This window comes from Stegastes partitus, unplaced genomic scaffold (genome assembly GCF_000690725.1).
Source record: "Stegastes partitus isolate 25-593 unplaced genomic scaffold, Stegastes_partitus-1.0.2 Scaffold12, whole genome shotgun sequence".
Lineage (NCBI taxonomy): Eukaryota > Metazoa > Chordata > Actinopteri > Pomacentridae > Stegastes > Stegastes partitus.
Window position 1 is genome coordinate 942,451 of NW_007577743.1, and position 26,728 is coordinate 969,178.

The 26,728-nt window shown below is 40.4% G+C and overlaps 1 protein-coding gene across 1 annotated transcript; it reads right to left on the reverse strand.

Moving 5' to 3' along the window:
- On the reverse strand, nt 1–25,606 carry LOC103361858 (peptidase inhibitor 16). The gene is made up of 6 exons (XM_008288069.1): nt 25,075–25,606; nt 7,418–7,568; nt 6,012–6,079; nt 4,495–4,604; nt 4,198–4,289; nt 1–2,631 (listed from the first exon to the last, which is right to left on the reverse strand). Exons 1-6 carry the CDS (start codon nt 25,363–25,365, stop codon nt 2,165–2,167), a joined length of 1,179 nt encoding a protein of 392 aa, XP_008286291.1. The 5' UTR covers nt 25,366–25,606; the 3' UTR covers nt 1–2,164.
- Nucleotides 25,607–26,728: the final 1,122 nt, after the last annotated feature.

Here is a 26,728-nt window from a genome sequence, read left to right on the forward strand (position 1 = left end):
TTGTCAAAAAGAGAACATATAAGGTTTATTTCTTTATTAATCTTATATACAGACACTTGCAGCAATCTCTGTGAAAATTATTACAGATAATTACGGTAAAGTTGGTAAATCATTAGACGCTGTCCAGTTGTAGTTCCAGTCTGAGAGAATATAAAGTGTACAGTAGATATGTATTTGTGAAAAAAGAAGAAGAAGAAGCAGGGTCGTCAGTTCAAAACACAGTTCAGCAATCATTTCTCCTGCAATTCAACTGTAATAAAATCACAATAAAAACGTCTCCAACTCCTTTTGCTTCCACTCGATCGTAGTATTGTGCTTTTCCACACGAGATGATGCTGTATTTTTAAGTCTCTTTTCTATGAGACAGAAATGCACTGATGCCACCTTCGCCCTGCAGATACAAACGATGCATGGCCCAACGTGAAGAGGCGATCTGTGGGGGCCTGCAGTTTGGTGAGCAGCGTCTCTCCACACCACTTAAATCTTTTTTGGTTTTCAGTACGGAGGAAGTACAGCTCTGTGGATCTGGTGTCATGGGCAGTTGAGTTTGCAGAGCTTAAACACCGAAAGACAAATTATGATATAACAATATTTTTTTGGATGTATTCTTAAGAGACCACTTCAGCACTTCATTATTACTCTTTGATGACATTATTAGCAGAGTGAATCCGCACCACTTAGTAATAAACTGTAGAATTCACTTTGGGAAAACATCGTTTCTTTTTCTTTTCTGAATTTAAGCAGCATTAGGAAATGTATTTGTGCTTACTGGTCAAATTAAGATGTGGAACATTATTAACCTAGCTTAGCACAAAGACTAGAGGTCAAGGGAAACAACTAGTTTTAGATCTCTGAATCAGGTCCGGTGTTGTTCATTTGCTGAGTTTTCATCCAAATGTAGAGCAAAGTTTTCTGTCTGTTTAGTCTGTTTCCATTCACAACTGTTCTGTAAGTAATTAAGGCAATTATTTACATTTATTTGCAGGTAATTTTACTCTTTGAACAACAACTGTTGCCTTATTGACATATGATGATACATTGAGTTTCAAATTACAAATATTTTGGAACATTGTAACTGATTTCTCAGTCACAGAAATACAGAGAGAAGAACAAATTAGCGCTAGCAAGCGCTAGCTGTTGCTTTCTCACAAATTAGCAAACTCAACATGCTGTTCCATATTACATTTTGATCACTTAATGAGAATTTTTTAGTGGAAAAACAAATGTCAAGCAATCACGTTCTGCTCTGAACTAAATTTTGCATACATGCTTTAATCTATCCCAAAAATTCCAGTTCTTATAACACATCTGTGGAAGCTTTCTATTTTCTGTGTTTCCTTCCAGTCAACTGAAAAATCCATCAAAAATCAAAACCTTTTGGGCAAGTTTTGACCATTTGGGAAACTTTTTGTAATTTTGTAACTTTAAGTCCTTCTGAGCAATTTAAACTCATTTTGGAGAAATTGTGTGTGTTTTTTGACACATTTCAAGGCATTTTGGACAAATTTCTTAGCTATTAAACTAATATTGGGCAAACTTCAAGCAATTGTAGACAATTTTATATTTCAAGAAAAACTAATTTGTGTCATTTCAGAAAAAAAGAGAGTAATTTTCGACACACATTTGTTATTTTGAAGAAGCTTTGTAGCTATTTGAACCATTTTTGCAGTTGTTGGTGGGTGTATTGTGAACTTTGGTCAGAACTTAATGCTCCTGATACACTCAGCTAACAGCAACAACAGTCTGAAAGGTTTATACATAAGCAAATAATGATGCTAATTTGAAGGCTGCTATCTGACACCAGTTCTGATGGAGAAGCTCTGCAAAGGAAGTCTTTTTTTTTTTTTCTTTAAGTGGTTGAAAAACCCTTAAAGCACATGAGTTCAATTAGTTTCCTCTTTATGAAAACAGCAATTTTAGTTGTGTAATTTCCTGGCAGTAATATTTAGGTTTTCCCACCAGGTTGAAGCAGGTTTGGCTCACATTATTCGACCCAGATCGCAGCCCAGACTTCATGCAGATGTTGCAGCAGCTGTTTTCTGGTGAATGTGAATTATTAACTGACCTATTTTGCTCTACAGGGGAAACAGTTTGTTACCGCAGGGCGGGTTAACAAGGTAAATGTGCAGTTGATGCAAGAGTGGTGAGGTCATCCTCTTCCTCCTCACAGCCTGAGAGTCAGCATCGCGATCAGGCAGGCAAACAGGACCGAAAGTGACAATACCGAAGCAGCACTCGATACTTTGATGTCCTCGTGTATTTTTCGTGTTACGTCCATCTCCCTTTCTGCCGCCTTGCTAGCTGTAGTTTCCTTTCTTTTCTCCTGCTCTACCTTCTCCTCCTTCTCCTCCTTCTCCTCCTCCACGCTTTCTTTGACCTCTTCATCTTTTCCCAGTGTTGCTGAGGGAGCTACAGGGACTTTGGTAGTGGTGGTCGTTGCTGGGGTGTCTTTAGAGAACCATTTGAAGAGGGTGGTGGGAATACTGGGAGCACTGTCAGTGGTGGCAGGCTGGACAGGGGGGTCGACTCTTGCAGGAGGATTACTTTCTGGAGGCTGGCGGGATGGATCAGCCGTCACTAACTCTTCACCTTCTTCTTCGTCTTCGACCTCTTCCTCCACTGTGTCAGCAACTAGAAATCACAAAAAAAGAAGTACATCAGGATTTTAAAACTGCACCTAAGAGCACCTTTTTATAAAAAAGTCATGTTACAATTTCTCTTGGCGTCTTCAGATGCCTTGATCCTTCAGAAACTTAAAGATATTCAGTTTTTCATACCTAGGCAACTCATTCTGTACATTGCTGCAGCACATTTTCTCGCCTTCTGTCTGATAGTTCTGTTTAAGCTTCTGTCTCTTTAAGTCCTCCATCCTGAGAGTCCATTCTGCTCTGATTGGTCAGCCGGCCCAAGCCATGTAACATTGGTTACGTACCATAGAGCCAGATCAATGAGTATAGGCAGAGAGATGTACCTCCAGTAGAAGTGACTCCAAGGAGAAAATAATGGTGTACAGTGAGGCAGCTGCTAACGCTTTGTTTGAGGGACAAACCCGCCACGAGACATGCAAATGTGTTATATGGTGACATAGATAAGCAACAGAAGAAAAATCAGGATCTCAGACGAAGCATTTCCAGAAACTCCCTTTGTCATTGTCTTGTCATTGAAAAGGGAAACCTAAAAAGCCAAATATGACCTCTTTTAAGTGAATGTGTAGAACAGATAATAGCTAAAATCTTTTGTCTGGTTTAAAGCAAGTAAAAAGATTTTTAAAAATAGATTGCGAAATGGACTGATGGCTGTAGTGGTCAGTACAGTCAACTTACAGCAAGAAGGTTTTGGGTTCAAACCTGCTAGTCAGCTGAGGCTTCTCTGTGTGACCTTTGCATGTTCCCCCATGTTGGCTTTCTCCAAAGACATGCATAGTAGGTTAAATGGTAAGTGTGAGCATGCTTAGGCTTCTGTCTCTATCTCTCACAGGGGATGCACATTATTTCCATCCATTATCTATACACCGCTTAATCCTCACTAGGGTCGCAGCATGTTCGAAAGAATGTTTTCTTCAAAAAAACAAAATCACAAAATGACACAGTTTATCAGCCACAAATGGCAAAAACAGGAGGAAAAGTGCAGTTTGTAGAGGTGGTAAAGTATCCATCCATCCATCATCTATACACTGCTTAATCCTTACTCGGGTCAAGGGTCGCGGGGGCGCTGGAGCCTATCCCAGCTGATTCAGGGCGAAGGCAGGGGACACCCTGGACAGGTCGCCAGTCTATCACAGGGCTACACTTAGGGACAGACAACCAAGCGCACTCACATTCACACCTACGGACAATTTAGAATCACCAATTAACTTCATCATGTTTTTGGACTTGTGGCAGGAAGCCAGAGAACCCGGAGAGAACCCACGCTGCACAGGGACAACATGCAAACTCCACGCAGAAAGATCCCGGTGCCCCCACCGGGACGTAAACCAGCGACCTTCTAACTGCGAGGCAACAGTACTACCAACTGAGCCGCCTTGCAGCCCTGCATATTACCTAATTATTGGTATTTTCTTGTATTTTTTATATTTTTGGATGCTGCTGTAAATTTCCCCTAACGGGGGATCAATAAAGTATTCTGTTCTATTCTATTCTAAAGGCGTTGGTAAACACAGAGCAGCAGGGACAGAGGAGCAAAGAGAGCATGTCCTACCACAGAGGTTGTTTTCACACTTCTGGAGGTTTTCAGGACATCTGGAGCACCAGTCACCTTCAACATACGGCCGCTCGTCTTCATAGTTCCCCCTGAGCACACACACAACGTCACACTGATACAACAACTGCAGCGAGTGTTGCAATCATTATTATAATTAATATTATGTACTTGAATATGTCCTCACTTAAAGTCAAAGACATATACGGTAAACACTGTTCATAGAATATTATTACTGTCCACAAGGGGGAGTGCTTGTTGTACTATTGCAGCAGCAGCAGCAGAAATGGTACTGACGGTGGGTAGTAGTTGCAGACGAGGAAGGAGACTCTCTCCCAGTCCAGTCCCTCCATACTGTTACAGATGTGGAAGGCACAGCCGACTCTGTGTGTGTCTGCCCACACCATCTGAAACACAGACACTTCAAACTGAGGTGTCCACACATACATGAGCATTCCTTGGGCTATTTTAACATTTGACAACTGAGTTAGAATCTCTGGATTAAAAATTGCAGATATCAATAGCATCCTTTTGACTATTTCTCTATATATCTGTAATTACATTTTAGTGGACAGTATTTTTTAGTTCCAGTTTTAGATATCTACAGTGTCGTTCTGACCGGTTTAAACCTAATTTATCACACCTATAAGGACAATGTAGGTATCTTGAAATACAATTATAACTTGTCAGAAATAAACAGTGAAATTTGAAACGAAAGCTATAGATAGTCATAACTGCAGATACAACATCTGCAATTCACATTGTGAATATCTGTAGGTGATTTATAGATTTCTTTAACGAAATACACATGAATGGTAAAAGTGGTGTCATTTGTCCTCGGAAGAATGTCTGGATATCAGAACTGTTCTTTTTGACTAGAAAGAATTGAATTATATGCACTGTATATCAAGTCTAGCTATTAAATGTTAAAGCAACTTGCCATAGCTACAGTTTCATTTTGACCAGTCACAAAGCTAATTCAAGACAGCTTCAATATATCCACATTGTCCCTTCTAGATATCTTAAATTAAGTTTGAACCAGAACTCCTCAGAATGTAATGATGGATATCTTGAGTTAGAGTTTTGGTAAAATGACCCTTCAGATATCTGCAGATACAGTGAAGGCTGCAGCGAGTGTGGGGCAGCTTTCTTTTCAAACATAACATGGCACTGTAACATGAAAAGCTGATTTAAAATTCTACAATTTCATTTCGCAGACGCTTTTATCCAAAGCGATGTACATTTGAGAGCAGATACAACACAAGCAAGGATCTAGTCAGGAGAAAACAATCTAGGTAAGTGCCATAGAACAAGTTTAAGTATGACAGGGTATTTATGCCAATAACAGGCTGTATGGGAGGTAATAGAATTTTTTTTTGTTTGTTTGAGGGTTTTTTAGTTTTCAGTCTGTCAAGTGCAACGGTGTTCAGTGAAGAGCTGGGTCTTGGTTTTTTCTTAAAGATTTACTGCCACGTCAGAGTAGTCTGAGGCTAAAACAAGTCTCTGATGGATGAAGCTCTCATTCTCAACAAACTTGTTGCTGATGAGCTTTCCCTATTTCATAGAATGTTCTAAAAGCAGCCTCCATTACTTTTGCTATCACTGTTTAAATGCTTTGCTCGATCAACATTCAGTGGGAAGCCTTGCGTGCACAACAATGTGGACTTTGGCATAATAAGGTTTAAGATCTGCAACTATTGTGACTGGTTCAAACTGAATGACAGGCAGCACTAACTGTTGTTTTAGCTGCTCAGAATGACATTAAACATATCTATAATGTTAGTTCCAGATAGTTGCACTCCTTTGCATCTGACCTGTGTGTAGTGTCCACACATCTTGTCTTCATCACAGCTGTTGTTCTGAAAGTCGTAGTCCAGGTGTTCTGCACATAACAGAATAGATAGGGGAAGAACACAACTATCAATACCATGCTTTGGAGGTACTCCTTTGCAAGATTTAAAGGTACTAAATATCAAAAATAAAAGCGTGCAATATGTTAGGAAGCATTTAGGGTATATAGATAAAGCTTAGGGGTATTACAAGTATTCATAAGTGCTTCAATACAAGGCAACTGGGTTCCTCCTCTGAAGACATTTAATCTCTCATCTAAGAGGCTTCCTGAGTTCTAATTGACAAACTGCCTGGGGAGGCATGACACAAGGTACGTGTTAATAGTGGTGAAATTGCATGTAAGTCCTTAAGAAAGTCATCTATGTTAAACTAGTACAGCTGGGTCTAAATGGGAGAAGGAGTCTATGACACCACTTAGCAGAATCTTACAGTGCAGTCCTGAGATCCATCCCCAGGCAGTTTTGCCAAATTTAACACCTTGAGTCACAACCAGCCAGAAGCGGCGGCTGTGGCTAAGGTGGTAGAGCGGTTGTCCTCTGACCATAAGGTTGATGGTTCGATCCCCGCCCCCTCCACAGTCGAAGTGTCCTTGGGCAAGACACTGAACCCAAAGTTGCTCCCAATGGCAGGCTAGCGCCTTGCATGGCAGCTCTGTCGCCATTGGTGTATGAATGTGTGTGTGAATGGGTGAATGAGAAACATTGTAAAGCGCTTTGAGTGCCGCAAAGGTAGAAAAGCGCTGTATAACTGCAGACCATTTACCACTTAAGTCATGTTTGTTTATCCATCCATCCATCCATCCATCCATCCATTATCTATGCACTGCTTAATCCTCACTAGGGTCACCCTAGGCACCCTGGACAGGTCGCCAGTCCATCACAGGGCTACACTTAGAGACAGACAACCATGCACACTCACATTCACACCTACGGACAATGTAGAATCACCAATTAACCTCAACATGTTTTTGGACTGTGGGAGGAAGCCGGAGAACCCAGAGAGAACCCACACTGCACAGGGACAACATGCAAACTCCACGCAGAAAGATCACACCGGCGATCTTCTACCTGCAAGGTGATGGCGCTAACCACTGCACCACCTTACAGCCCATGTTTGTTTTTTGTTCTAATTAAATACCTGGGACTCCCAACCCCTCAGAAATGAGGAAGCCTCTTGGATGACAGATCAAATGTCATTATGAACCAAAAAAGTCCAATTGTTTTCTACTGAAGCACTTTACCATGACCTGGACAACTGAAAATCTACATAGACAGTGTTATCAGCTGTCTTGCAAGCATTACAAGCAAAACCACCATTACAGCAGTAGTCTACTGTTTGGTGTTAAGAAATACACACTTCTACAACTCACCCAAGAACCATTTCTCGAGAGCCTCTCTGAGGTCCAGAGGCCCAGTTCCAGCAAACAGGTTTTCCCCGGTGTCCTCCAGCTCTGGATTGTGGTTCCAGATGCATTTAGCAGCGTAGCCCTCTGCAAGCAACTTCAGGCTGGAGTCCCACTTCTGCAGAAAACCAAAGGAAGCTATTGAGAATAAAGTTTGCTGCAAAATTCTGATCATTTACCCCAAGAAAATCCTTTATCCTTCATGGCATTAGAAGGCAGTACTTTCTATAGGTTCAGGACATTTCAGTTTTCAGGGTGTTTATGCTTTCATGGTACTTCAACAGGAGCTCATGGAGCTACAGAAGAAATCCTCTGATTTGTGAGTGACACTGAAAATACTCCCCTGGAATTGTAGAAGTTGATCCACAATAAGAACCAATTTTGTCCTTTCTTGACACATCAGCTGACTGCCAAATCTTCACAGGTGGTGGAAACCGATAGTAACAAAGAGGTGAAAGAACTTTTTGGTCCTTTGAAAACCCGTAGACATTTTGGTGACAATGCAAGTCATATTGTTTTTTCATAGTACGACAAACAATCGCAAAATGAAATTGTTTGTAGTTGCATGGGGGGGGGACAAAACACCACTCCAACTCAAGATCCTACAGCTACACCTTCAATGATGCACCGCTTTCAGTGGTTGTCATCCCATCAAATGGTCTTTGTAACACCCAAGAAAAAGATAGGAAGGCACTACTAAAGGTTTCGTCACTTCTTCAAATGCTTTCACAAGTATACTGATGAACACCATAAAGCAAGAACACAGTTTCCTGATTCTTAGATCCCTTTACCAGAACCCACGCTGCACGGGGAGAACACGCAAATTCCACGCAGAAAGATCCCAGTGCCCCCAGGGTGTGCAAACTGGCAGCCTTCTTGCTGCGAAGCAACAGTGCTACCAACTGCGCCACCTTGCAGCGTCAAAGGGTTGTTCAACAAAATATTAGTTTCCAGGTCCCATCATGCTTGTTTGCTTGTTTTTGTTTGTTTGTTTGTTTGTTTTCTAAAACTATTTCTGTTGAACCAAAATTCAAAAGAAATGTCATGATTTTCATGAAATTTATATTTACTGTTACTTTTGTCAATTTCAACTTATTTCAGTGACAGCTGTTTTTTTCTCCTTCTTTAATGGGAGGATATGAATAAATTTGAGGACGGCTGTACAACCAAGTGTATATGATTTAGGCTCACCATGAGGTATGAACTACTGACCAATCAAACACAGCAGTTCCATATTCTTAATCAGTTGAGGTTTGCTGAAAACAGAAATTAACGTGACATTGTGCCACCCCATTGTAAGAGATGGTCTCGGCCCATCAAAAGTGTCTGACTTCACCACCAAAAGCCAGTTGGTAGATTCAATTTCTATTAAAACTTAAAACAGAAATGAAAACAAACTTCATGTTTACTTTGATAATTAATCTCTACATATAGAACAAAACTGACGTCTCATGCAGAAACACTTTCATGCTTGTAAATGGAGAAAACTGCAAGTATATATTTGTCAGTGAAAACTTTACTGAGATTAAATTGGCTGTTTTATAAGCCTGCTGCACTTTCTCTTCCCTCCCTAAACCTGCTTTTAATTAGCATGATCATTTCATTGTGTAGCTGTTTTAGATTTGTCGATTTACAGCCTGTAAAACCCTCTCGGGGAAAGTGCTCTCTAACAATGCATTTCTTTTGTTAATTTATGTGACAGACCTTATTGATCAACAGACATATTAATGTAAATGTGCCAGAGTTAGCCCTATAGGCTAATTGTTCTCTGCTGTCGCTGGCCAGATTTTAGAACTGTTTGATCATGATTATGGAACATCTTTTGTATCTTGATATTTCCATCCCCAGCACTTTGACTCTGACTTCAGCAGAGTTGTTTTCTGTAGCGTTAGGCTGGGTGCTTGTAAAAAGTCTGTTGACAATGATATGACATTTAATACCATATCAAGGAAATGTGCAAAAGACGGATTTAATTTATTAGCAACACATTGTGTTTAACCCGGACACTCAGTAACCGAGTCAGGAAATCCAAAGATTCTTCATATGAAGTGTTTTATTCTCTCTGTCCTGTTTCCTTTAAACGTAGATAAACCAGGGACACCTAACCTGACCTGACCTCTGACCCTGAACACTCCAGCCGGCCTGTCAGAGGTATGTACAGTATTTCCTTCCCATTATGCCAGTAGATTTACCAGCAGATGTATTTCCCCTTCAAACACTGATCTTGTGAGAGGGTAGACAAAGAGCCAGCTGCATGGATGTCAGACTCAACCCCTAATCAAATAGTACATTACGGCCTTTCTTGTCTCACTTTAAACTCTAAATAAGAAAGTCCAAATGCTTCGACGTGGTAGTCCTCTGATAGTGGAACATGAGGACCAAGGAGAGCCAAACCTACAACTGTTGTTGTGCCACTAAATCTGTATTTTACTATTAACTCACCCATTTGTATTGTATTAGGGCTTGATGTTCAGCATAAATAAGGGCGTGGTTGCTTTGTGCACTTGTAGGACAGACCATGGCCCATCTCAACTCCACGAATGCTCCACATCTTTGTTCATTTCTGGATGAGCAGGAGGAGTCATTTGCTGCCAAGATGGCAACAGTCAGAGCTTAAAATGATGAGTGACAAAGGGGTTTCTGCCCAAAACTCTCTGAATTTTTGTCATGTGACTGTTGTTCACAGCAAAGTCAGTCGAGACATCTCAGTTGTGGTGAGGAGTACAGAGCTTTTTCTTTTTTTTTCTTTTTTTTTGCAGAATGTGGTGCAAATGGAGAATCGTTGATACATTTGAAATGAGACATGTCGAGTAAAGGGATTTTGCTAAAATTTTAAGCAATGATTTTTGTAATTTACTGATGGAGCTGCAGGTGAATGGTAAATGGTGCACAATTATTTATACTTTATTCACCTTAGATTCCAAAACACCAAGCAATGTATTTGTCATTCACCCATTTACACAAACACACACACACACACACACACACTCAAATGGTGGCAGAGCTGAGAGGTGAAATATGTTCAAGAACCATCAGAAAGTTTAAAGTCTAAAATTATTTCTGTTTTTTGGGATTATTATTATATTTTTTAAAAAATGTATATGTGTTTATGTTAACATTACTTTCAGAGGGTAAGCTAAAATTTGATATTGTTATTGCAGATTATCTGAACTTTTTCTGTAACTGTGAACTGTTGCAATTATGGTTGAATGCAAATGCTGTTATTGCTGCTTTGGGTAAAAAATTCCATTATGACTATTTGACTGCTGTCCATTTAAGCTGCAAATCATTGATTATATGTTGTTTTAGGCTGAGATGTACACAGGCCTGTTTTCATGAAAACTATGGATCTATAACAATTTTGTCTGGGTGCCAGATTTGGCCCACGGGCCTCTGCTAGCTTCCCACAAATATTCAATATAGTGAAAAGCTGCCCATGATGATGAGACATCTTTAGTTCAGCCTGTCTCCATCTTGTGGTTTGAGTCACTGTTGCTAAGGAACCAAAAGAATGAACAACAGGACCATGACTGGGAGTTTAATATCTGTGTGTTTGTTTGTCCAGCGATGACACACAACACAAACAATAGTCAGGGGGCTGCTTCACATTCTTTTCTCTCCATGCTGTCTCAACATCTGGCTTGTGTTAAGCTTTCAGGTCATGAAGTAACACACACATACACAAGCACACACACTCTCTCTCTCTGTCATCTCCGTCAACTGTACTGGAGGTCATCCGGTGTGTGAACAGCTGATTGTTTTTCTTTCTCAAATGAATTCAACAATCTTGGTTAACTGCTGTCTGTTTGTAATCTGCAGTCAAAGGTGGAGATTACAGTGCACTTTCTGACATGCATGAAGACAATACAGGTTTTCACCATTTTTAGGATATTGTGGAGCCATAGTAGACTCTACCCTTCTCACACTACTTTCAGACAGTGTTCTACTGGAGCTTCACACCAAGGTTCATGACCACCTACGTAACATTAAGGAACAGCATAGTTGCAGGAATGTAATTTTTCTTGCAGAGCTATTTGTTTGTTAGGCACATACACTTAATTAATTTTGCTAACTTTATTGTACTTGAAGTATGAAGTTTTTTTTAACTAGGAAAGTAGCAATAGTCTTGGTGCAGGATTCAGTATTGGCAGATATTAAACATTAAATAACTCTGATCGAAAAAAAAGAAAGAAAAAACTGAATCAGGACATCCCTGTATTTTATTCAACTGGTGGCCTTAATTTATTTTTCTCACAGATCGACTTGCTAATTTGCTGGAGTCACTTCTTGTGGCAGGCATAGGGAGCATGGCACTGTCCCTTGTATTGGGTATCTGCAAGCAGCAACAGTCACGAGACAGCATTCCATGTAGCATCACGCTATCAATATCGGGACCTTTGTTAAACCTTGAATATATTTCTTCTCAGACGCACCCATGGACAAATGCTGAAATCCCCACCCTCACCCCAACCGGTCGAGGCAGATGGCCACCCTCCCTGAACCTGGTTCTGTCCGAGGTTTTTCGTTCCTTCCCTATAAAGGGGAGTTTTTTTCTGGGTTCTTCCCACTGTCGTCAAGTGCTGTTGAAAGGGAATCAAAAGGGAACTTTGTGATTTAAAAATTCTAAGGTCTTCACCTTACCATGGGAAGTGCTATGAGATGACATGTTTTGAATTGCCCACAGCCCTCAAACATGCTGAGGTTAATTGGTGGTTCTAAATTGTCCGTAGGTATGAATGTGAGTGAGCTTGGTTGTTTGTCTCTAGCCCTGTGATAGACCAGGGTGTCCCCTGCCTTCACCTTGAGTTGGCTGGGATATGCTCCAACCCCCTGCGACCCTAATGAGGATTAGGTGGTGTATAGATAATGGATGGATGGATCTTTTGAATTGGTCTTATATACGAGGTGCTTCAGAAAAGCTTCAGGACTGGTGTCACAAAAGATGTATTTTAAATACAAACTACAAACTACAAATTTTCCCCTTCGAAGTAATCTCCCTGGAGTCTAATGCACTTTCCCAGCCCTCTCCATACATTCCTGGAAGGATTCTTCCGAGATCCTCCACAGCTCCGTCATCCCATCTTGATGTCGTCCACGTCTTCAAAACGGGCCCCTTTGATGACCCCCTTGAGCTTGGGGAAGAGGAAAAAATCCCACGGAGCCAGGTGGGGTGAGTAGGGAGGTTGCTCCAGCACGGCGATGTTCTTCTCAGCCAGGAACTGTCGGATGCTCAGGGCATTGTGAGCAGGCCAGTTGTCATGGTGAAGCAGCCACAACTTGTCCTGCCAGAACTCTCGCCTCTTCTTGCGCACTGAACGAAGCAAACACTGCAGGATCTCTTTGTAGACATGCTGGTTGATCGTCTGAAGGGGAATACTCCTAATTTATAGTTTGGGTTTAAAATCTATCTTTTTATATATCTTTTGTGACACACCTTGTAAATAAAATTGAATTGGACTGAATTGAATTATATTAAAACCATTCATTGCTGTTATTAGACCAATGTTATTTTCAATATCCACGAGTATGTCAGGGTCCATGTGACATAAATTTTATCTCATTAAGTCTGTGGGAGTTTGTGCAGACCCCTCAACAGACATCTTCGTGCAGCTCAAATTTGTGTCTGCGCAACAGCCATGCTACCAGGAAAATGGTGTGTACGCAACGAATATGTAGATATGACCGAGCACGCATGGATGAAATGGATTCCTCCAAGTGTACTCCCAAAGACTTCAAAAACAGTTAAATTGTTAAAAACAACTACATGTCCACGGTGTCCTCAGGTGTCTGTGTGCATGTCAACAAAAGGGTATGATCAAGGTAGAATTCAAGGCAAACAACATTTCACTTTGTTGAATTGCACACAAGATCTCTTTTAAGTCACTCCTTAAAACACATTTTTATCAGAGAGCTTTCCATGGTTTTATTTAAATTTTAAGTTATGTTTTATAGCTTCTTGTTCTGTTTTGTGTGCTTTCTATTTTTCTGTGTGCTTATTTTATTTCAATTTTATATTTATTTTATTGAAAAGCACTTTATAAAGTGTTTTGAAAAGTGCTCTATAAATAAAGTTTATCATTATTATCATTATTATTATTATTATTATTATTATTATTATTATAAAAGATCACACAACAAAAGGGATTTATCATGTGCTGTGAATTCGTTTCCAAGGGTCGAGCTTTCAAGGCAGGAATCTATTGCCCTGAGGCGTTATAAGGGACAACATTAAAACTACCTTAACTGTGGCATGATTGCATGTGTTTTAAAACCTTTCTATATTTGCTATATTCTATTTTTTCTATTTTTCTTTTTTTCTATTTTCATACGTTTTTCTATGTTCATGTTGCACCATGGGGCCTCTGAGTGTTGCAATTTTAGTTCTCTGTATGTTGTACTTATGGCAAAACTGACAATAAAGCTGACTTGGCTTGACTTGACTTTCTATCAAGTGGTCTGAGTGGTTTTACAGTTATACCAGTTTTATCTGAACTGTTTAGACTGGTTTAACTTTTTTTTTTTTTCTTTAACTTTTGTCTCTGGTCAGACTGACTTCACTGTAGCTATTTTTCTATGAACTGATGGAATTACTTTCACATTTTTAATAGTTTGCCTGAACTGGTCAGACGGGTTTCATTTGTTTAATTTAAACAGAATGGTCTTGTTTGCTTGCTTTTCAGTTTAATGTGAACTACTCAGATTGTTTTTAATCCGAATCACCCAAACTGGTTTCCTTAGTCGGTGCAGCGTACACCAGTTGTGTCTGAACTGGTATAGCTGGTTTCCTCAGTTTTTCTGTTTTCCTTGACCTGGTCGCTCTGTTTCGTGCTGCTGGTTTTTCTTTTATTTGAATCTGAACTGGTTTGTCTGAGTCCAGGTTTCTGGACACCTTATGTGACTGGAATGGTCCTACTAACATTTTACAGATGCCTTTTCTTGCCAAAAAAAATTGAAATCTGTCCTCTGCAATTTCCTCCCAGTTTAGCACACTGACCTCCCTCTTCTTCCACTTATATTCGTCTCATTTTGCTCCTTAATTTATGCAGATTTTGCAAGCTACTTCCCTATTTCTCTCACTTTCTGGGTCTTTCATTGTCTCCTTCCGTTGTTTCCTGTCTTTGTCTTCATCCTCCATCCTCTGGGCATTAATTCATTCACTACCTAATTTTCATTTCTCTCTGTGTAAACATTCTTCAGCTCTTTCCCAACACTCTTCCTCCTATGTTGCTCAATCCCGATGGTTGACTCCCTCGCTTTTTGTCTTCCAGGGTGATTTCCCTGCTATGTTCCTCATCTTGTTATTAACTGGAGGGAAACACCCGTCTGTTCCTGGAACCCAGGCCTCAATTTACTCTGGCGCTTTTTTATTGTGCTTACCTCATGAAATGCGATGGGCCTGATCCGCTAACCTGTGTTTTGTGTTGATGCGGTGAATCAGAGAGAATTTGGGACAGTTGCAGCCGTAAGCAAATGATAATAAGAAGAAGTAGAATGAAGAGTTAATAAGGCTACAAATAAATAAGAGTCTGCATGCTAGCAGCTCTGTGAGGCTTTGCTTTAACTCGCAGCAGTGCTCTGAGCCAAACATTCAGGCTTTTTCACAGGTTTTAGGCAAAAGCAAAATGATTAGAATTAAAACTAAGAATATTGCCTTTTAAAACTGGTTAAAATACAGTTTTGTTAATTCGGATTTATTTGTTATTAACAGGCTTTCTTTTTTTTAAATCAAATTATTAAAAATAACAGGAAAATGCAGAAATTTATTTCAAAGAAGGTAACACAGACCTATTCCCCCTACTGTAGGCGAACTGATCATGCTTACTGTTGTGCTTACTGTTCTGATCCAGGAAAAAACCTGCTGAGATGCCGGCGGCTTTGATAAAATTGCAGTATGTGATGCCCTGGGAATGAGAATGGGTTGAATAACCTCTTGACTGTGAGCTGACTCAAAGTCTGCACATTCTCTCCATACTTTTACAAAGTCTTGAGTTCAGTCAGGAACATCAGACATATTGCACTGACCTCCTTACTACAAGTAGCTACAACATGAGCCGCGTTGTTCACACACTCGCCTGCTAACTGCACGATTAGGAAGTATATTGATATTTTGCATCATCCCTGACAGACATAAACATCTTCATTAATAGAATATCTTTCACCTTTGCAGAAGCTGCTGTTACTGTTTCTTAATGGCAGAAAATCTGCATTTAATTTTTACCTTGCAGACACGCCGTGCACAAACAGGTTTGCAGGTGACTAAGAGAAGCCATCACACTCACAAAAACGTATCGTGAAAAGAAGTAAGAAAGCATTTCAGTGCAAAAATCATTTAAGCAGTCGTTTCTTTTACATTCAGTTAATGTTGGGTGAAACGCAACTGAGATGTCACAGGAAAAGTAAGAGAAATTGTATTTTGTCTCTTCATGATGAAATATGAAAACACAAACTGGTGGTTCTGATTAGGAGCAAGATGCCAGGGCTTCTACTGGCATCTCTTCCTCTCAACAGTTTTAAAAACAGCCTGCTGGGGATGTTTCAACTGGTATGTGACTAATCTGTACCAATGTGAAAAAATGGCAGTAGCGCATGTATGGAAGCTGTCATGTTTCTACGTGTATATTTAACCAACTGCATTTCAATCAGTTTTTAGGCATTTCTTTTCTCCTGACACATTTCTACTCACTGTGATCTTCATTTTTCACTGGAATATAAAGTCCTGTATTTCTATGGAAGAAACAAAACCATGACTAGAAACAGAGAGAACTCATGCATGTCTTATGTGCAGTATGGCACTGATGCCAAGAACTTGAATCAACATGTGCAACTTTTTAAAAATGCCCACAGATGATAGCATTACTGGAGAAAAATGGTGATATTAGATACCATAGATATTTAACTATATACATTTTACCACGGGCTACAAGGTGGCTCGGTGGTTAGCACCATGGCCTCACAGGTAGAAGATCTTTCTGCGTGGAGTTTGCATGTTCTCCCTGTGCAGTGTGGATTCTCTCTGGGTTTCCGGCTTCCTCCCGCAGTCCAGAAACATGTTGAGGTTAACTAGTGATTCTAAATTGTCCGTAGGTGTGAATGTGAGTGTGCTTGGTTGTCTGTCCCTAAGTGTAGCCCTGTGATAGACTGGTTACCTGTCCAGGGTGTCCCCTGCCTTCACTCTAAGTCAGCTGGGATAGGCTCCAGCCCCCCCGCGACCCTAGTGAGGATTGAGCAGTGCATAGATGATGGATGGATGGATACTTTACCACCTCTACAAACTGCACTTTTCCTCCTGTTTTTGCCGTTTGTGGCTGATAAACTGTGTCATTTTGTTTTCTAAAGAAAACATTCTTTCGAACATGCCGGTTTTGGGATTCAGAGGGTTAATCAGCCCCCAGCTCCTCTCCTTTCCAATGAAAAATATAAAAAAACATCCTGCCGGCCCCAACCTGCCTCAACGTTCCCAAACTACTACAGCAATTTTATCTGATATTTAGTCAACCTAGAAATCCTGCTGACACACGCAAACTGTTCTGAGGTTAGAAGCAGCACTTCAACAAAACTGTGAAATAAGTGACATAACAGCAGCAACACAACTTCTCTGTCAGGTGAAGACATAATTTTACATTTTGTGATGCTCATTGAAACATCTTCCAGAGGCTTTGGTGATCATCTGACCCTTCAGCTCTTGTAGCACCACCAGCAGGCTGGCAGTGAAACATCTTAAATACATATATTGCATGAACTTTGGCACATTTGGACACTGCTTTTCTACTAATAATGAATTGCAGCAGTTGAACCCCCTGACATTTCCTCTTGTAATCAGGTCAACATGGCCACTACAGACTGTATAGCTTGAAAACAATTTCATGTCACAGCTGGCTTTCTCTTACACAACAACACACAACACGTGTCACTTTCCTATTTATTTTGTATACTATTTTTAATTTTTAATTTTTATTTTTATATATATAATACAAATTGCACAGTCCCATTCTATATATAGAAAGTAAACTCTAATTGTGATTTATCTCCAACTTTAAAAACAATCAAATACTTTTTGTATGTTACTGAGCATTTTTGTTGCAATTAGAGTAAGAACAGAGGCAAAAACTGAAAATAAGCTAGTCTGATGCATAAATAACAAGCTGGGATATGAGATTCTTGCCCAAGTTAAGAGTTAAAATGACCCTTTTAGTGATTTTATATTTAGTTTTATACTGTAGTCTGTTGTGATATAATTAGCCTTTAAATGAGCTTTAGAATATATATTTGAAAAGAAATTAGACATTGTTAAGGTGGGCGTCTTATTCCAGTTTCCCTTATGTATAATATTTTGGTAATTTCATTGTATTTATGTGTATAGGTACCAAAAAGATAACACACTTTTGGAGCGCAGTGTATGTAATAATCGGCGTCCATAAAGTGCTATCTGAACAGGGCCAGCTGCCAAAAACCACTTAATTCCCACTAAGAAGACAAGAACTCCTGCCAAGCTCTAATCCAAGACTTACTACATTCATATGCAGGGCCACAAAGAGCCAAGAAAAGACCAAAAAAATGGCAGAAAAATGGAAGATCAAGACATTGCTGAAGCAGTTCCATCATGAAAACATGGGGCGCAGACCTCAGATACAAACAAGGATAATTAGAACAAGACAAAGCAAGAACAAGACAAACACCACTAACCAGAGCCAAAGATTTCATGTGTGCTTGTGTTCTGGGATCATTTGACAAAAAGGAACACAAACAGAGGAAACAGGGGAAGATAACGAGACATGAACTGAGAATATTAGGAAATTAGGATAATTTTTGTGATTAACTGGAGATATGAGAGAATGTAAACGAACACATGGGACCAGGCAGTTGTATTTGTGCTTCACCTTTCCTCGTCTCCTCCTTCCTCTTTTCTTACTGCAGCCTCTGATCTGAACTCAATCCTGCTGACTCTGCACTAATAGACACCCAACACCTTTTAAACAGGATTAAGGAAACTCAAAAAGCCATTTTTTGGGCGTGCTGTCAATGCTCCAATTATCCCACCATGCAAGAACTGGAGGCGCCACTCAAGGCTGGAAACCAATAGCATAAATTGCGGACAGTGACAAGACGTCTCCAAGAACATCTTCATAAAAAACAAAAATGCATCTGAGTTGAAGCTTCTTATGTTCCCTTTGTTGAAGGTTTCTAAGTTCCACCACATTGTTATTACTTTCAAAAGTAGATGTATGGGAAATTACTGTCAGTAGTTACGAAAATAACAAAGTCTGACACTCAAAAATGCTTTTAAATGAGTTGTTTGTGCTAGCCTCTTAGGTTCTTCCTTATTCCATTGACTGCCACAGTCAATCTTTGCTGTGGACGATCACTGGTGTGTTCATTTATGGATGAAGGACCTGAGCCTGCACTAATGCAAATTAAAATGTATGTTATGTTCTTGTACATTAACGTTCAAAACTGTAAAGTCTAGCATAAATAGCAGACTACACAGTGCACAGTGGTACGGTGCCATTAGGACCTGACTTTGGAGTAGACATTAGGGGGATTTGATAACTATGACTATCCATCGGCGCTGTTCCTGGAGGCTTCATATCTACAGACAGCAGTTGTCCAGATAGAGTCATAGATACCAGTCAGCCTGTTCTCATTTTCAAGTTACCACATACTGCTGTTTTGTAAAAACTGCTGGTATCTCAGATATGAGCAAAAGGTGGTGTTGGTACTGCCCGTGTGGATATACAACACCAGCAGACCAAAGTGTCTCCAGTTTAATCCTCTGAACACCAAAATCTGCCACAGGATTTGAAAGCTATCTTTTCAAAAAGGCATCTAAATTATATTATTTGTCAGAGCCAATAACTGTGAAAACTGAAAGAATCATTGGATGTTTCACTTTCAGCGAGTTTCAGATCAACAAACCTATAGTGTGTAGAGTCACCATTTTTTCCCCCAGTATGTTAAACACCTGTTGACACTTGGAAAAATGTTGTACATTTTGATTCCAGGTTTTGTCAATTGTTGCAGAGTAAAAAAATCTAACTTGTGTCCAACTGCAGAGAAAACATTCTTATGTTCTCGCCATTTCTTCTTCTACTTCAGTGAAAAATGAACCCACTGCGAATAAAAATGTGACTACAAAAAAAGGGCAAAAAAAGAGAGAGAAGTGGGTCATTCCACCGCAATTCACCAATTTATTTTTTTATTTTTATTTTTTTAAAGTTCATGTCTGAGCAGGGCTGCAAGGTGGTGCGATGGTTAGCATCATTGCCTCGCAGCTAGAAGGTTGCCGGTTTGCGGCCCAGTGAGGACACCCAGGATCTTTCTGCATGGAGTTTGCATGTTCTCCCCATGCAGCGTGGGTTCTCTCTGGGTTCTCCGGCTTCCTCCCACACAGTCCAACAACATGTTGAGGTTAATAGGTGATTCTGAATTTTCCATCGGTGTGAATGCGAGTGTGCTTGGTTGTCTGACTCTTAGTGTAGCCCTGTGATAGACTGGCGACCTGTCCAGGGTGTCCCCTGCCTTTGCCCTAAGTCAGCTGGGATAGGCTCCAGCTCCCCCGCAACCCTAATGAGAATTAAGTGGTGTATAGAAAATGGATGGATGGACGTCTTACCAGCTCATATTTGTCAGATTTTTTTGTTTTGTGCATGCATATGTTATTAAGGAAAACATGTAGAATTTTTAGTAACAGGTGTCACTTTTTTAGTTAAAAATACATGTCGATTTTTGTTCATTTTCTTCACGCAATCTATGGATTGATCAAAATTTTGTTGAAAAACATCAAAACTTAACAATATGACTTAACAGTTGTGGGAAGGGGATTACAATCACTTTAAACCCATCTCTCTGCTGTCTGCTGCTTACTTTTCTTCTTCTTCTTGTATTTCTGCCTTCTTATTTCCCTGCTCCATCTGTTGCTCTAATCTCCAAGTACAGTAAAGATCTGATATATAGTCAGTTAAAAATAAATAAATACAGCTAGCCACTGTAGGTTTTTTTTTTAAATCATACATACAGGAGAAAAAAAGATATATTTGTTGGGGACTATTTTCAGCAGCGAATTATTCCTCCAGGACCTAAAGCATCGTTTCATGCTGAAATTTGGAGATATCAGTTCACCCTGATACAATGAAACTGAGTGGTTGTTGTTGCTGCCAATGCAAGACAATCAGATTAGTAACACTCAACAGCAGCATGTTTTTCAGAGCACAATGATGAGTCTGTGTTGTCTTGAGGCCTGCGGATTACTCAGCATGAACCTCACTGTCACTGAAAACGTCTGCTGTTCCCTTAAAGTGGAAAAACTTTACATCATGAGAGCTGCTTGTCACCGCCTCCGCCCAAATCTTTCCGACATTGGAGTGAGGGATGATGTTCCGAAACAGACGTTCACGTCTCTTGTTTGTTTGGCAACGCCTGATGGTTACTAATCGTCCTCCCTGATCTTGTGCATCATATGGAACATTTTAGAATTTTTTAATGACCACTGTTTCTATCAGGCTATTTTCCACTGCGAGAACTTGCAAGCCATCTTAAGTTGGCCCAGACCTTCGCGTGAGCTCCAACTGCAAGACACCAACCTGTAGACCCATTTTTAATGGACAAAAATGAGAACAAAATACCAACTCTAGGGTCAACACTTCTTGACGACCGTATTGCTCAAACTTGGAGAAGCCAGCAAGTGCCATATTCTCTGTCCTCTCAATGTCCTAGTAGCAATCTTCTCCTCTCCAATATCACTATCAACAACAGAAAATTCACCAACAAACCCCCATTGTTCAATTTCCTATGTGCCTATAGAATCAGAAATACATCCAGTAACTGCTATTTGCCATTGTTCTGTTGAGCTAATGCCATGGACAACAGAAAGGCTGAAGCGCTGATTTCGGGGCTGTTCCTGTAATGCCATGTTGCACCTACTTGAGTTCTTGCTGTGAAATGCCGCCTATTGTTGTTCTATGATGTTGCATTTAATTCCCGTCCATGTGTCCTGGAAGAGGTATCCTATCCCTGATTGTCTCCCTGATGTTTTTTGGAGTTTCCTTATCTGAATTGATGGACAGAGGGTGTTGCATCCTGAACCGACTGTGAAGCCCCTTGAGGCAAATTTGTGATTTATGATAACCACCTCCTGATGATCAATTTAACAAGTGGTTAAACTGTGCCTAAATATAATTGGGAAAAGAATTTTGTTCTATTGGAAAATAATTTCTCTTACAGAGGATTGTGCAACATCATGAATGTTGTCTAGAAAGATGGTCTGTCTTATGTAAAGTATATCTCCTCCCTTTCTGTAATGTTTCACCTTTTCACTCCACCTCCAAAACAACTATTTCATCAGTGCATTGTGCAAACTGGTACTTTTCAACTTCTACCCAGCCCTTACTGCAATCATAGACAGATAATCGTTTGCTCTTGCATTGCATGGAGATATAGATACATGTGAGATGTCAGATTGGATATTTTACAGTCATCTTTACTACGGACTACACAGGAGTGGTGACATATTTACTGCTCAAAACCACAAGTTCCTCCGCCAAAAACACATTATCAGTGTGTTAGGTTGTGTGCTACATGTTGTAGATTTTATTTTTAGTTCCAACACAGTTCAAAGATAGTTCAGAACCAAAGAAGTCTGCAAATCTTGTCCAGAGATTTAATGTTTTATTGATCTTTCTGTTTATATTCTAATCCATATTTCCACAGCAGTAATTGAAGCTTTCTACCATTTGATGCCAGCAAAACATGACATCTATTTGCTGTACAAATATTTATTTGATGTTTTGAAGGTTTTATGGTCAAGACCTACAACCAGAATAAGGATGGAATTGATGTTTGCGTCATACTACAATGGCAATTAAAACCTTTAATCATTTTATGCCAATGTACATGCATTTATTTGATGTCTTTGGGGGGTTTATGGTCAAGACTTCCATCTCAATATAAAAAATGGAAAAGAAGCCCTTCAATTTAGTTTTTTTTAGGGGTTAAAAGCCTCTTAAACACAATTTGAACTCAAATATACAACTTCTTCAGCATCATTCAGCTGTTGAATGGCAATTTTATGCACACAAACGTGGCATATATTGATTATATTCTAATGAACATACATTAATTTGATGTTTTTTAGATGGGTTATGATCATGACCTTATTCTCGAGCTAAACTTCCATCCATCCACTATCTATACACTATCCCAGTCTATCACAGGGCTACACTTAGAGTCAGACAACCAAGCACACTCACATTCACACCTACGGACAATTTAGGATCACCAATTAACCTCAGCATGTTTTTGGACCTTGTGGGAGGAAGCCGGAGAACCCGGAGAGAACCCACGCTGCACGGGGAAAACATGCAAACTCCTCACAGAAAGATCCCGGTGCCCCCACTGGGACGCGAACTGGCGACCTTCTTGCTGCGAGACAACAGCGCTAACAACTGCACCGCCTTGCAGCCCCGAGCTAAACTTTTTACTTGCAAAATGTACAAAGATCCGAAAATGTTCCTCTTTTATGGGGGTTGAAAAACTAGGCTTGCATTGTCGTCATTGTACAATGGCAGTTGAAAACCTTTACTGTTTTATCACTACAATGCATGATGTATATGCATTGTATTCTAATGTACACACATGGAAAAAATTGTTGGTACCCCTCGGTTAATGAAAGAAAAACCCACAACAGTCACAGAAAAAACTTGAATCTGACAAAAGTAATAATAAATAAAAATTCTATAAAAATTAACCAACTAAAATCAGACATTGCTTTTGAACTGTGGTTTCACAGAATTATTTAAAAAAAATAAATTTATGAAACAGGCCTGGACAAAAATGATGGTACCCTGAACTTAATATTTGTTGCAAAACCTTTTGAGGCAATCACTGCAATCAAACGATTTCTGTAACTGTCAACGAGACTTGCACATCTCAGCAAGCATTTTGGCCCACTCCTCATGAGCAGACCGCTCCAGTTGTCTCAGGTTTTCATTATCCTGTTGCAAGACCCATGACCTGCGACTGAGACCAAGCTTTCTCACACTGGGCAGCACATTTCTCTCTAGAATACCTTGATAGTCTTGAGATTTCATTGTAGCCTGCACAGATTCAAGACACCCTGTGCCAGATGCAGCAAAGCAGCCTCAGAACATAACAGAGCCTCCTCCATGTTTCACAGTAGGGACAGTGTTCTTTTCTTGATATGCTTCATTGTCTGTGAACATAGAGCTGATGTGCCTTGCCAAAAAATTCCAGTTTTGTCTTGTCTGTCCAAAGGACATTCTCCCAGAAGCTTTGTGGCTTGTCAACATGCAGTTTGGCAAATTCCAGTCTGGCTTTTTTATGATTTGTTTTCAACAATGGTGTCCTCCTTGGTCGTCTACCATGAAGTCCACTTTGGCTCAAACAATGACAGATGGTGCGATCTGACACTGATGTACCTTGACCTTGGAGTTCACCTTTAATGTCTTTAGAGGTTGTTCTGGGCTCTTTTGTTACGATTCGTATTATCCGTCTCTTCGATTTGTTATCAATGTTCCTCCTGCGGCCACGTCCAGGGAGGTTGGCTACAGTCCCATGGATCTTAAATTTCTGAATAATATGTGCAACTGTAGTCACAGGAACATCAAGCTGCTTGGAGATGGTCTTATAGCCTTTACCTTTAACATGCTTGTATATACTTTTCTTTCTAATCTCCTGAGACAACTCTCTCCTTTGCTTCCTCTGGTCCATGTTTAGTGTGGTACACACCATGTCACCAAACAGCACAGTGACAACTTGTAACCCTATAAATAGGCCAACTGACAGACTACAAGTTTGTAGACACCTGTGATGCTAATTAGAGGACACACCTTGATTGAACATGTCCCTATGGTCGCATTATTTATAGTCTTTTCTAGGGGTACAATCATTAAAAAAAAAATAAATAAAAAAAAAATTATAATTACTTTTGTCAGATTCAATTTATTTCTGTGACCATTGTGGGTTTTTCTTTCATTAACCGAGGGGTACCAACAATTTTGTCCAAGTGTGTAGATGTATTTATGTGATGTTTGGAGAAAAATTTATGTACAGCACTCCCAAGCTAAAACAAAGTGGGCCAGAAGTCATTACGCTGTCCTTCTATCAGGGATTACAATCCTCCTAAACCCTGCTTGAACGCTAAACAACTTGTGTTAGCATCATTCTGCGATGTCAAGCAAAGCTTTTAATTACTTTTTAGCCTCTAAAAGCTTCTAAAACACAATTTAAACCACAAAACATAGCACTGTTAAAACCTTGTGTTAACATACAGGTAAGTTTAATCATATTTCTACAGGATACGAGACAGTCGGCAGAATGATATAGCAAAATAAAGAACCAGGGCCAATCGAACAATCGAAGGGAATTGATTGATCAGTGTCTTTTGACAAAGAATTGTTATGTGAAAAGACGATATACACTGAAATTACACAGAAAATCAGGGGCGTATACGTCTCCTGCCTACATTTTTTGCAGCTGTCGTCAAGGACAGAAGTGTCATGTCAGTGGATGATAGTGTGACATCTGACATTTAGCTTGTGAAATCAATAACCCTCTCCTTATGTTGCTTCATGGCAGTTTGGGATGATGTTAATGCCCCGCAGGCGTCTTACCAGAGGCAGCATGGCTGAGGCACTGGGTGAAACCTGCCCTCTGTAGTGGTTATGAAGCTCCACCAGCAGCTCCTCCTGCTCCTCGCTCAAATAGCTCCAGGCTCCAGGAACCACCAGGGCCCCCAGGAGCAGCCATGCCCACAGAGGAGCTCCCCTCGGCGTGCAGCGACAACGACCGGATTCCCTCCTCGGCCTGGAGCTCCACGAGGCTCCGTCCTGGCTAGTCCATGGGGTTAAGGCACCCCGCTGGGTGGTGACCCCCTGGAGCTTTGAGAGGCTCCGCTGGTGCATGATGGGAAATGGAGTGCTGCGGGATGTATCCTCAAGTGGTCAATCCAGGGTCCAGCAAAGAGTGTGCGTGTTAAAGAGTGTGTGTGTTAGGCTGATCAACAACTGTGATTACTTGTGTGTGCGTGCATGTGTGTGTGTCTGTGTGAACAATAGGCCTGTTGTCTTTGTGTGTGTGGGTGTGTGTGTTTAAGTAAGTGTGTGTTCCCTCCTCAGTGCCTCTCAGCTCTGCCGATCTCTGTGTTTCTGACCCGGCTTTAAGAGGGAGAGGATCCTCCCCTACACACTCACACTGAAACACACTCGCATGGGCCTATATCTTTGTGAGGACGCTGTTGACATAATGGGTCCCTGAGCCCCTTAATTTGGCTTCAACCCGAACTTACACAAACCACGATTTAACCCACAAACAGCCATTTGAAAGTCTGTCCTAAAATGAGGGCCAAACACAACATCCCCAGCCCAAAGGATCCACACAAAGATCAATACACACACATACCCACACCACAATTCGCACACTGCGCCGACTGGTACGCACAACAAACACCCCCCCACCCCAATCCTCTTACTCACCATATTCTCAATGTTGATCTCTTTCTTCCTCCTCCTCCTCTTCTCTCCCTCTTTCTTTTTCTATCTCTCTTCAGCTTTATAATGGCAAGTCTATCTGAACACAAACAACAAAACAACCCCATATGTATATCTACCCTCTGAACCCCAAGCAGTTTCTGAGCTTCTTTTTTCCTTTTTTACTCACTGTGGGCTCATTTTTCATTGCAATGTCAAGTCCTGCACCTCTGTGGAAACTGCACAACCAGGACTAGAAGAAGAGAGAGCTCAAAAATGTCTTCTATACAGTATGACACAGAAGCCAGAAATCATTTAAAGAAAAAAAAGCAGAATTTCGTTGATCATTAACTGTACAACACTGGAATGAACATGTACAACATGTTCTTGAAGTGCCATGGGGGATTTTGGGTACATGAATAAAGCCTGCCTCTACATGCTATAGATATTCAACCATTTAAATTTTGACAACCTTCACAAACCCAACCGTTTTTCATGCCACTCAGATCACATCACATTACCTAGGTATTTCACCATGCTGAATGTATCTTCAAAATTTGCTGACAACTTGCTTTTCTGATTACTGTTTTGAGCCATGCTGTATTTATTTTATTAGTCCACTACTTTCCTGTTAGTCTTGTTGTTTCCTCTCTGCTCTGTGTAAATACAGCCTGCAGCTGACCTGAAAACTGTCTGGGCTTTTGTCACGTGACTGTAGGTCACAGCTGAGTCAGTCATGGCTTCGCAATTGTGCTGAGAATTGATCTTTTTTAATTTTAGGAACTTTTTAAATGAGATT